The sequence below is a fragment of the Colletes gigas genome, unplaced genomic scaffold (genome assembly GCF_013123115.1).
Source record: "Colletes gigas isolate AHSC1104 unplaced genomic scaffold, ASM1312311v1 Colletes_gigas_Sc00119, whole genome shotgun sequence".
Classification (NCBI taxonomy): Eukaryota; Metazoa; Arthropoda; class Insecta; order Hymenoptera; family Colletidae; genus Colletes; species Colletes gigas.
In genome coordinates this window covers 30,166-43,406 of record NW_025106743.1, presented here as the reverse complement: position 1 = coordinate 43,406, position 13,241 = coordinate 30,166, and the positions used below count along the sequence as shown (strand labels likewise).

Below are 13,241 nucleotides of genomic sequence, written 5' to 3'. Positions count from 1 at the left end.
ATTATTTTTGCCAGATGCGGAATATTCGAAGACTTTTTCGACAAAGTCATGTTTCCGCATCTGGCACCATAAACACGCGGAAAAACCCGAGCCGAACGGACGGAACAGTCATCGATTGCCAATCGATGACGAATTTCTTAGCAACTTGTATGTTTTTGAACCCACTTTTATATTAAATGATACAAATAGAGACATTTCCTTCAGAAATGTTCTCTTAATCGCTAAGAAATTCGGCGGTTTCGACGAAGAAGGACTGCAAACAGAATGGTCAGTATTGCCTTTGGAATTTACAACGAAAGGTAGACAGACGCTTATCGAGATGAAATTCGATGGTTTCTGGAAAACAATTTTATTAACGCGAAATTTGGACTAGAAAATTAAATTTCCTGAATTGATGAAATTAGTAAATACAATTAGATCACTTCCAAATTCCAATGCCGATGCAGAAAGATTGTTTTCCATGTTACCTGACATAAAAACAAAGAAACGGAATAAACTTTCTTCGGCCAGCGTCAACTCTATTTGCGTTGTGAAATCTTCGTTAACGGCGCAGAGGGAAAACTCTCAACCCATGGAGGTAGATGACGATCATCTAGCTCTATTGTATTCCAAAAATTTATATCATAGATTTGCTAAGAAGCAAAAGTGTAATTTAAGATTAAACGCAACATATGACAATAACTTTGAGAATTTTCCCGCTACGTCATATGACGAAAATTAAGGTACCGATTTACTACAGAGCTTTTCTCTAGAGAGATTTTTCTCTCCAGAGAAAAGCTCTTTAGTAAATTCGTACTATTAGGCTGCAATGACAGTATAAACGTTTTCATGCGACGTCGCGGTAGACTGGTCTTGTTACGTCAACGGTACCGCGACGTAGGCGCAACAAGGTGTGATGCATGTATGTGCCATAACGTCACGCGAAAGCGCTTACACTGCAACCGCAGTCTTGTTAGTGATGTCCAAAATATTTTTTTTTGGACATCGCTAATATGTAAATAGTTGTTCAATTTGTCTCGCGTTGTTACTTTTTTTACGTATTTCGCTTGCTGTAAATACTATTCTGCTTGCTCTAACTAGCATTTTCTTTCTTCATTTATTTGCTTATATTTTGCCGTATATTTTTAGTTAGTGAAATTGCTTGCTGTAGATAGTGTGGCTATGACGTAGAATGTCGCGCCTTGTTACACTTACGTCACGGTACCGTAAGAGCAACAATGCACGACATAACGTGCCAGCTTAATCGCAAACGTCCTATCCCGACATCCCATCCTTTGGAAATGTAAACAATTATATCATTTTTCCATTTTTATGGCTCGTGTGTATATTAATAAAAATTAATGCATTCACGAGTTAGTTTTTCATTATATTGTAATTTCATTACATTAATAAAAACATTTTAATATACGGCATGTGATAATGTTACAAAGAAATAACAATTTTTTACATTTCCCTCCTGATGGAAGTGACCACCACCTTCCCGTGGTTTCCATTGAACGGTAGCGTGCACGTTATTCTTTTACCTATCGTTACAATTATTTTGTTATGTAAAGTTAAGTCAAATATATAACATTTGATTGTGTGTAACAATTTGATACGGTTATTAAAAAACATAGTGGGAAAAGTCAGTAGTAATCTATTTCTGTAGCGTGCACGGTACTGGCTAAGAGTGGTTTTTCATTTTAATTAACCCTTAATTAACCCTTTACGAGTAAGACTGCTTTGAACAACATTATTCTAAAATATTTGTGGAATACGTTTTTTATGTGGTTTAGGTAGGTATGCAAGGCATAAGATTTCGTTTAATTTTTCCTGTCTAGGAAAGATAGGAGAAAAATATATTTGATCTTAATCCTTCTTAAGATTTATATAAATCGCTTTAAAAATTTGTTACAAATAATTATAAAACTAAAAACGTATAATCATCATTATATGGGAGCTGATCACGCTCAAAATCTAATGAGACCTTGAAACGAGAACATAAAACTTAAATGTTAAGTTTCATTGAAATTCGTTCAGCCGTTTAGATGCAATCATGTCAATAGCATAGGAACAAAAAAAAATATGTTTTTTTGTAGTAGTCACAATATGATGAGGGGGTCCTAAAACGTGTATTTCCGCTAAAAAAAAATTTCGAAATTTTTTTTCCATTATGATACTTTATAAATTTCCTTATACCTTACATAGGTCGGAAAGTAAAAATGCTGGGACAGTCGAGGCTTGGAATCGTATGCCACTTATCGCGAGGTCGTATTTCAGTTGTTTTGTCTTTTACAAGAGCAAGAAGGAAAGGCTCACACTAACGTTCTTTATCGATTTCCCGAAGTTATGCGCAAGCGCCGAGCTCACGTACACGTGGCTCGTGCGGTAGTATATGCCTGCTATCCCAACCACTCCATTAGACGCTAAGGAAGTTCGTCGTCACTGTTGTCGATTTCGATGCACTCAATTATGCCAGATCTGGCCACACTGGTCACTATTGTCGATTCCAATGCACTCAATTATGCCCGATCTGGCCACACTGGGCCACGCTGCTCTGCACACAGGCTGTGTGGCACAGCCGACTCTACTAAGTAGGTATAAGCGTCAGAACTGTTTATGTACAGCGTGAATAAGATAATATGTACATACTTTTGTATGGATGTACCTACAATGTTTCAAGAAATTAATACGACTATGAAATGCGATTTCGTTTTAAAGAAAAGCGTTTTTCGAGCACATCGTTGCGGATATAAAAAAGTGAAGTTATAAAAAAATAATCATTGCGCGACGCTTGCTTCACAATGTGATAGTTTCATGAAAAAATTCGATGTATAAAACATGCCAAATATGTATACTCTGTAAAGTTTCTACTTTAGAGGAATTATTTATATTATCGATTTCTAAATACTACAGCATTGTACTACATTTTAGAACTGGTTCTCTAATAACATTGCTATATTCAATATTCTAAAACTGAGTACAAAACTTGAAGTGAAGGATTGGCTCAATAAGATAGTTCAAATAACAATGTTTATAATGTAATTTATTATTTATATTTTCATGATGTATTTGATTAATACAATGAGATAATGATAAATAATTTTATTCTAATGAATTTAACATCAATAGCTGTTTTAAAACCTTTGTTTGACTTGTCTCCCTTATTTCGCCTGCCAAAAACATTTCATCTACAACTGTATATACCTGCAAAAGATCTTTATTATAAGGATGAGTTTTATTTGATTTGGTATGTGCTTAAAAATTAAAAGTTACCTTATAAAAATTAAATACCAGATCCAATTCGCACACATTATGAAAATATTCGTTTAATACTTCAACAAAATTATGTATTGCTTCTAAGTAACACAAATTATTATCATTGACATCAACACAAATGCAAAAATATAAACCAGCATATCTTCTATATACAATCTTGAAGTTACGAAACTAAAACATACAATATTAAATTTTTTCATATTATTGAAATTAAATGTAAGAAACTTACCTCAACAAAATTAGTATGTTTAGCATCTCGTACAGTCACCACTGCATGAACCTCTTCTATTAATTTCTGTTTTTCATCGTCATCAAAATTCATATACCATTTTGCTAATCTTGTTTTTCCAGCTCTATTTTGAATAAGAATGAAGCGAATCTATACATTAAACCAAAAGCCATTTTAGAATTTTCACGAAAATGTTTCTTTCATGTACTTCATAAATTGTATCAATAAAATATTATATAACATTTAAGTGTTAAAAAAGAAAATAGTACTCATATGCTAAATTATTATCATAACGAAAATAAATATATTTAATGTTTCATTAATTACTTGCCATGGTTAAACTGACTTAATACGTCAACCGATATTGGTATTAGTGCAGTTGACAGCCGCTGATCAACAAGAATAAAACATGAAATTGAGTGACATTTATTACTGTTTCTGGGTTATCAAAATGCACAAATGAAGTCGCTCTAAAATCTAGGAACTTTGTATAACGATCAGTGTTTTTCAATGGCTACTTACAAAAAAGTTATATAAATCAAAATTCAAACTTTTGAAAAAGATGCATTTGTACACTAGTTTTTATGTTTTCATAGTTGCTTTGACACTTGGAAATTGATCCACGAAAACAAAATGGCTGATGGTGGTAAAGTTGAATTTAAAAATAATTATGATTCGGAAAGAAGTTCAAGTACTAAATTAGATTTGCAAAGTAATTTAAAATTATACGAATATGAAAATAAAGAAGAAAATGAAAATTACGAAATAAATGAAGAGTATAAACTGGATTTAGGATATATTGAAGAATATTCCTCTATAGCCAGGCAACCACAGAATGGAACTATATCTAAAAATATTTTAGAATTTTTGTATCCTTAATAAAACAACCAATTCTTTTTCTTTAAAGTTTCTTAGTTATATTTTATTTTGTATAAATTCTTAATATGCAACAGTTATTCATATGCATACGATTGCCAAAGATATTTTAATCTTTGCATAGCTGATACAAATACTATAGTCTTCGCTTCTGGTAATATAATTCACTTTTTCGACGTAAAAGAAAATCAAATTTGGTTCAGAAGAGGCTCTATGGGTGGTGGCATTGGTCACATATGTGTAAGTATTTCTTTTCTTATAGTAATATCAATAAATTTGATATAAGACTTGGATGGCTTTAAAATATCTGTACAGAAAAATCCTACCATCGAACATATTGCTGTAGGAGAGAATGGAATAAATCCCTTAATAACTATTTACAAATGGCCTTCCATGGAAATTATAACTACTTTAAAAGGAGGAACAACTAAACGTTACTTTCATTTGACATATAGGTAGATAGATTTAAACAAATAATTCAAAAAACTCTGTAGTATAAAAATAACACCAGATGTTTTTATTTATAGCCCTGATGGTTTATTATTAACTTCGCAAGGTGGTGAACCTGATTATTATATTTCTCTTTGGAATTGGAAAGAATCACAAATTATTTTGCAATGTAAATCTCATGTTCAAGATGTATATAATGTAACTTTTTCTAAATATATTCCTGATCAGTTAACATCCTGTGGATTAGGACATATTAAATTTTGGAAAATGTCTAAGACTTTCACCGGATTAAAACTTAAAGGGGAAACTGGTAAATTTGGAAATACAGAGATCTCTGATATTATAGCAATTCATCCAATGCCGAATGAAACAGTAAGAAAAAAAGAGTCATTTTTTGAAAATTAAAATTTTCTACTTACATGTGTTTTGTATTTTAGGTAATTTCAGGATGTGAATGGGGTAACATACTTTTATGGGATGAAAGTATAATTAAACTTGAAGCATGTAGGAAAAATAAACAAGCTGCACATACTGATTATATTGCTCAATTTGAATTCATCAACGGAGAACTTATATCAATTGGTAATTTATATAATTTATATAATTCATAGCAAAAAATAATTCAAAATAAATCGTAATATTTGCTGTGATAGGATTAGATGGGTGGATACGATTTTGGTTTTATGAAAGTATTGATGATGCTGATCTTCCTAGCAATGAACAGTTATTTGAAATAGAACCAATTTATGAATTTTATATTACGGAGGGGAAAGAGTATTCGAAAAGAAATGCAATGCTTATGAGTATTCAAAAACAGGAGCCAAATGATCCAGAAAAAACAATTTGGTATGCCCAGGTAAATATATCGTATTATAAAAATGTAATATTATTGTTTAATGAAATATTTAGTAGGATGGAAATGGAGGATTGTGGTTACTTGATCTTTGTACCAGTAAAAAACAACATCGACAGATCAAAATTTTTACGTGTCATGCTGGTTCTATAGTTGATATGGATGTAGCAGTATGGGGACCTTTTGTAGCTTCACTCGATGAGAATGGTCAATTACATATTTACAATTATATTGAAAAGAAATTAAATGTTGTCCATTCTTTTCACGACCTTGGAACTCAAGTCATTTGGTTTCCATGCAAGGTAAATAAAATTTTTTCCTTTTTTAAATTGTTGTAAAAGGTATTATATTGTAAAAATGTTTAGATCGAAAAAACAGGATCAACGCTAGTGTGCGCCTTTAAAAGTGGTATTATTCGAATGATAACAATAGCAATAAAGACAGCTAGCACAAATAATAATATAAATGAAAATTATACAAGACTGATTCAAGTTTTAAAACCACATTCAATGCCAATTTCTGTAATGTGTTTTAATATTTCTTGTAGGTATGTTTTACATAAATTTAAAGGTAATTGTATTTTTCTAACAAAATAATTTATTTTTAGTTTACTGATAACGGGTAGCGAAGATGCTACAATTTTTACATTTCATATTCAATCTACCAATACTTATCCGAAGATTATACCTATCGGATACGTTAAAGTTCCTTCGTCTGTTACTTGTATGACATGGAATCCACAAGAAGTAAAAACCAATATTATTATTTTATTTCAATTGAATATAGCAAAAGTGACTACATAATTTAATTTAAATAGGAGGCAACTTTGTTAATTGGATGCTTGAAAGGAGACTGTATAGAAGTAGAATTACCTATAACACCTCAATCATACACAACTAGTTCCTACGAGCTTATCAAGTGTAATTCTGTAGCATTTAAATTTGAATCGGTAAAATCTTCGATACAGAGAGAACTTATGAGAAACAAATATGAAAAAGAAAAAAACAGAAGACTCGAAAAAAAGAAGAAGAAATTGGAAGAACTGATAGCAGAAAATCCTCATGTTGTAATCGATGAAGAAACCTTTCTTAGTAATAACATGTTTTTAATATTATTCAAGCAGCTTGATTCGAAATACAAATTAATTATTCTGATTTAATTCTTTTTTTTTAGTGGAGTTTGATGACATGGATATGATTCTACCAGAAATTTATATTCCAGAAATTCCAAACAAAATTTTAGTAGCACTGTATGGTACCAATGGGAATATATGGCTATTTATGGCTGGTTTTGATGCAGGATATATTTATGAATATCCACGTCCACTATCCGGAAGAATAAAAAATAATAAACCGATTAGGAGTAGAATAATTGAACATGCAAAGGATACAGAGATTCAAAATTGCCTTTTTTAGTATGGAAATGTAAAATTATTTTAAAACAGAAATGCCATAGAAAAGTAATATATTACTCTTTTCTTTTTTAAGCAAAAACAAGAAATATTTATTTTTGGGAACACAGTATGGAGAACTTTATGTTGCTAAAATGAAAGAAGAAAATCCGTTAGATTTGTCAGATTCTTGGATTCTTCCCATACATGATTATTATAATGGATGCATATCTAAAATGTTATTAAGTTACGATAAGAAAATGTTACTGACATGCGGTCACGATGGAAATATATTTTCTTTCAAAATTAACGATGATACACCTTCCGAAAGTATAGAAATACCAAAAGTGCAGCATCCCCTACCTCTAGTAAGTTGATTTCTCAATTGATACCTTTAAACTAATTGATTAAAACTAGATATTTGAAACTATTTTTATAATGTAGCCTAAAAATATTGAAGACATTGAAGATGTAAACTATCCAAATTTAGAAAATGTAATTACAAAAATAAAACAAAATGAAATTATCTCAGCTGCAGCCAATAAAAAGAAAGAAATTCTGTTAATCATACGTGGTTTGACAGAGGAATATGTCAAAATTACTACTAGGTAATACTACTATATATATTAACTATTACCTTATAATAATTTATTTTTCTTTGTCAAGTCAGAAATAAAAGCCTTCTGCCATCACAACAAATATCACGGTTTGAATTAGATATAAGAATTATAGAAGACTTGGAACAGTATTTAAAAGCACAAACAGCCTTGACACAGGAGAATCTAGAATTCCAAAAGAAGAAAAGTAAACTAGAATTACAGAAGTTTATGAATCATTTCATTGCACCTATTACACATTTACCTTTTGCGATTTCCAGTATATTGTGAGCATTATCTTTTTTTTTAAGTATGTAAAATTATATTTACTAAAGTAAAATAATTTAAAAATAGGAATGAAGATAGAACTGTGCATTCTTTAAGAGAATTGAAATTAAATATTCATAACATTTCAAAACACATAGTGATGAAACATATTGAAGAACAACAAAGAACAAACAGGTATATATATTTTCTTTTTAGATATCTATCAAATAGGAGAATTCAAAATTAATTTTCAAAAAATGAAGTTCTATTAAAATAGTATTTAATAAGGTATTATGAAAAAAAAATTGTGTATATCCTTTTATATCCTTATTGATATTGTTTTCAATGTCTTTTCATTAAGAAAATTATTCAACTATTTCTCGAATTCTTTGTGTTTATATTATTATGCGGCTGTAGTATAACAGAAGAAGAAATAGAAAAAGACATAGGAGAAATACAAGAAGAGGAAATACAATACTTAGAAGGTATTTTAGCTGAAAATTACAGTGATTTGACGTCTGGGTTAGGATTGAAAATTAATCAAATGTTATTAAAATACAAAGAAAAGAAAAGAAAATTAATTCAACGGCAAAAAGAAGTAAATAAGTTATAATAAAAATGAATTGTGTTATAATTGATATGTATTATGTAATATTAATTTGTTTTCAGTGGCAAACACTATATGCTAGGAAACCAAATGTATCTAAAAATCGCATAGAGGATGTATCTTTCCTTAAAAAAACGAGAAAATTTATTGGTGAATATGATTTGAAAATGGGTACAGGTTTAAATTTAACTATGAAAAAGGAAACCGTTGCTGCAAAATACAAAGAACTTTTAGATTGTAGAACCAAGGTATAACTGACGTACAAGTTTTTATTATAATGGTTGATTTTTAAAGTAATTATTCCTAATAGCTTTATTACTTGCGGGAGGAGTTTAATGGAAAATTAAATGGAATCAGATTAAAAAAACAAAAATTTCAGAAAGAAGCGATTAGATTAATGGAAATTCTTAAAAGAATTCATACAGAAATTCCATTGAAAAGTGTAAAACCTTTACCACAGCTGCCAAGGCTGAATTTTGATATTGAATTTCCTGAACACAATCTTGAGGTTAATTAAATTCGTAATTTCTTACGATTAAAACACATAGAAGTATCTTTAAGACAATATTATTTTTACAGCTTGAGAAATATATGTCAATGTCAGAACAGGTGCAACAAGTAAAACAACAAAGACAGTCGATAAGCATGGATCTACCAATAGATTTGTTTGATTTAGAATACGAAGTATTATTTTGTGACGATAGAACAGACTTTGGAGATGAAATAGGAAATCTGTCTACTCTTCTTTCTTTTTCGAAGATGAAACTAAAAGATAATTCATCTATGCAAATTAATTTAATTCAAAATCTAAATACAAGCGACTCTGTACAAACTTCATGGGAACGTGAAATGAAACGATCTCGAATGTGGCGAAAAATATATGAGCAAGATTGTATTTTACGATATATTAATAACAGTTATAAACATTTAGAGCATGAATTAAATGAATTAGAAGAATATAGACTCGATGTTATATATCAGAGTAGTTACGTAAATTTGAATTTGTTAACTCTTTATGAAGAATTTATTGCTCTGAAAGAATGTGAAACAGTGGAATATGCACTCGAAGAAAAAGTTAATAAAACAATAAGTAAACGTGTCGCGATCATGTTAAAAGTCATTATCATTATAAGAATAAAAAATAACAATTGGTTGATATAAATTAATAACAGAATATAATTTTAATAGATACAAAATACAAATGTAAAAATTGTGACGCGAGAAGAAAAAATTCGGAAATTGCATACAAAAATAAAAGATGTTACTGTTGAATTTTCAAAAGCTACAGCTGGAAATAAATTTTATGATTTTCTTCAAAAAATATTTAAAAAAAAATACTCGACTACAAGACAAAGAGATGGTATTATATTGATATACGTATTAGCTTTTTCTAGTTTTATTTTTTACATTAACGTCGGTCGAGTTACTTAATTTTATTGATTTAATTATAATTTTAGGTTCTTTGGATTCAATTACACAGTCGTCGGAAACCAGTTCCGAAGAAACAGATACGACAGTAGATTCTGAAACCAAACACATTCCATTCGATGAAAATATATGTCCATCAGGGTGTGATAAACAATTATATGATATGGCATTTTCTATGAGGAAAAAACGATATACATATGAATTTCAGATTAAAGAGAAGCAGAGAGAAATAGATCTACTGCAAAAAGAATTAGAAACAGCTTCCAAAAATTTAAGAGTTATTGAAAGCAAGTTGAAAAGGAATCTAGAAGATTTAGAAGTTTTTATGGTATTTTAAGATATTATATGCAGGGTGTCTTGTTTAAGTGATTACAGCAGGATATCTCGGAGGGAGTTGTAGTTATTAAAAAATTGTTTGTACAAAAGTTGTTTGATAGGACGGGCTACATCATGTAGTACTAATTGTTTTTTGTGGGTGGAGTAGTAGAGGAGATCTGAAAGTCAATCTAATTTTCTTAAATGGAATGCTATATTTTTTTCTTCAGAAAGTAACAGCATATATTGAGACAAATCCAGGAAGGTGGTTATACGATATTATTTTGAATTCAATAAAGGTAAATTGTTGGCTTATGTTTACGTCTTACATTGGTCGACGACCAACAGCCAGCAGCTGCTGCCGAGTAGCGTTGGTCGTGTTCGTATCAAGTTACTGCAATTATGATATTATAAACAGAGGTTGAGGTTATTGCTAAACTAATTTGTCGAACATGAAAAAGTTAATAAAAGAAACACGTGGAAAATAATTTAATATGGACGAATTTGACATTTCGTCCGAAACACAGCAACGGCTGCTGGCTGTCGGCCGCCGACTGATGTAGAACGTAAACGTAAGATAACGATTTACCTTTATCGAACTCAGAATAATATCGTATAGAACCTCTTTGGATTTGTCTCAGTGTCTGCTCTTACTTTTTGAAGAAAAAAATATAGCATTCCATTTAAGAAAATTAGATTGACTTTCAGATCTCCTCCACTACTCCACTCACAAAAAACAATTAGTACTACATGATGTAGCCAATCCTACCAAACCACTTTTGTACGAACATTCATTTTAATAACTACAACTCCTTTCGACATATCCTGCTATACGCACTTAAACAAGATACCCTAGATGATACACTAAACTTTAGTATTGTTCTCTACTCTCCCTGAGGATAAAAAAGTCATGTAAACATAGGTGCGAAAACTTTTCCTTTTCGAAATATAAACATAGAATTAGAAATGTAGTTCAGCAAGTCATTCTGATATCGTAGCTTATGACATAGTAAATAAATTTCTATTCAAACATTTGATAATAAAAATATTCTTACTAAGATGGCTTATTTTAATATTAAATTGACAGATATTCACTTCATTTATGAACGAGATGACGAGACATTGTAGCAGCTGTATCTAGAAACGCTTTTGTAAGGATGAAGTATTGATGAGAGACATTCGGTTTTGAAACGTTGATGCGTAAATAAAACGTAAATTTTAATTTTTAGAATACTCTATTATAAACAGAAAGTATTTATATTTCGAAAAGGAAGTCTTCAAACCTATGCTTATGTATCACAATCATCTTTAAAGAGAGTAAAATAACATATACCAAAAGTTTAGCGTTCTCTACTTTCAAATCATTCAGTAAGTGTTTTACAAAGTAACTTATTTATTTAATTTTGTTACTCTTAATAGTTAGAAAATCAGAGAAAGTTAAATGACATTAATGTAACAGTTGTAGCAAAGATTCATCAATTACAACACATATCAAATTCTGGATGTATTGCAGACATTCAAAATTGTGTAATTTTTAATAAAAAGGAATTATCAAATCTGTATGCTAGAATTGGAATACTACAAAAAGAAACTTATGACTTGGAAGAAAAACGCAAGTAAGTTAAAAGGAATACAAAGTAATTTGCAAGAATAAAATATTTATTTCTTGTAGAAAAAATGAAACACACCTTCAAAGAATAAAATTCGATCTGAAATACATGAGAACACAAAATAAGAAGCTAGAAATAGAAATTAAAGAGTTGATGATACAGAAATTTGGTCGCAAAACATCTTTAATTAGCCTTTACGAAACTGTTTTACAGAGATTGATTTACAACACCAAAACTAACATACGCAAGGTCATGAAGAATTTTACCAACGAAATAAAGAGTAAATCAAAAACTTTGAGTTTTAGAAAACTATTTTGATAAAAGCTTTTGATATAATCTTTGTTTTTTTTTAGATGTAAAACAAGAATGCAACGAAGGATTAAGTGCTTTAGCAAATTTGATACAAAATAATACTAAAAAAGTTAGTTTGCTGACACTGTTGGAGAAAGAAAAGTTTAAGCTTAAGAAAATTTTGGAACAGGTTTCAATTTCAGAAGTAAATATAATTTCAGGAGAAAGTATATATTTATTCTAATAGAGTGCATAATTAACATCCAATAATGCCTTTTTTAACTGTAGGAAAATATGTTACAAACAGAACTTGAACATAAAGCTAATATAACCATGCTAGAAAGTATTCTGCATAGTCAAATGCAACAAAAACATATGCTTCAATACGACGTAGAAAATCTTAAAGCTGGACCAAAAAAATTACTTCCAATTTGCTTGAAAAAAAGTATGCTATAGGAATAATTGGTTTTAGTTTTAACAATTAAAGTAATTAAGTAACATATATTATTTAACATGATTTAACTCATCTGTATTACTTGTAAAAGAGAAATAAATTAATGTTTCTAATTCAGCAAGATTATAATATACAAATATACCTAATGATAATTTTGTTTATTTTGTAAACATGAAAATAATTTAATTATTAGAATCGTCAATTTCTTTGTCACCCTTCAAACATCAATCAAGCAGCATATGCAATCATTACTCACTCAGTTACGTTGGTAGACAATAGATTTGCGCACTTTTGAAATAATTATATTATTTTAAGTAACTGGTTCTTTTGTTTAACTGTTATTTAATGGAACATTCCTAGCAAACGGACCGTTCACCGATCGGGGTGGGTTATACGTCATTCGATTCGTCTAATTCAGTACATTATTAATATGCATTTCATTATTTGCGGAAATTCGTTATTTTTTTATAAACTGGTTGTAAAGTTGCAGTAAAAAAGTAAGTAAGGTAAAGTATATTTTTTGACAGGTTCACAGGTAGAAACAAGTGACTATCGTTGCTGTATTCATGTTACAAATTATAAATAATTGATGTAATTTGAAAATGCTAGATTGTCAA

The 13,241-nt window shown here is 29.8% G+C and overlaps 2 protein-coding genes across 2 annotated transcripts; one reads left to right on the top strand and one right to left on the bottom strand.

Annotated features, from left to right (window-relative positions):
* Positions 1 to 3,043: 3,043 nt before the first annotated feature.
* LOC122404188 (AP-2 complex subunit sigma) lies at positions 3,044 to 3,892 on the bottom strand. The gene is made up of 4 exons (XM_043408119.1): positions 3,819 to 3,892; positions 3,488 to 3,637; positions 3,256 to 3,429; positions 3,044 to 3,186 (listed from the first exon to the last, which is right to left on the bottom strand). The coding sequence occupies exons 1-4, from the start codon at positions 3,819 to 3,821 to the stop codon at positions 3,085 to 3,087; spliced, it is 429 nt and encodes a 142-aa protein (XP_043264054.1). The 5' UTR covers positions 3,822 to 3,892; the 3' UTR covers positions 3,044 to 3,084.
* Positions 3,893 to 4,100: 208 nt separating this feature from the next.
* On the top strand, positions 4,101 to 12,720 carry LOC122404187 (cilia- and flagella-associated protein 44). Its single transcript, XM_043408118.1, has 25 exons — positions 4,101 to 4,356; positions 4,441 to 4,603; positions 4,679 to 4,818; positions 4,891 to 5,185; positions 5,251 to 5,395; positions 5,467 to 5,669; positions 5,726 to 5,968; positions 6,032 to 6,213; positions 6,274 to 6,412; positions 6,484 to 6,757; positions 6,840 to 7,080; positions 7,154 to 7,424; positions 7,501 to 7,664; positions 7,727 to 7,939; positions 8,007 to 8,114; positions 8,337 to 8,517; positions 8,589 to 8,774; positions 8,837 to 9,034; positions 9,106 to 9,642; positions 9,715 to 9,886; positions 9,984 to 10,282; positions 11,689 to 11,885; positions 11,942 to 12,159; positions 12,233 to 12,375; positions 12,459 to 12,720. The coding sequence occupies exons 1-25, from the start codon at positions 4,121 to 4,123 to the stop codon at positions 12,624 to 12,626; spliced, it is 5,316 nt and encodes a 1,771-aa protein (XP_043264053.1). The 5' UTR covers positions 4,101 to 4,120; the 3' UTR covers positions 12,627 to 12,720.
* The last annotated feature ends 521 nt before the right edge of the window (positions 12,721 to 13,241 follow it).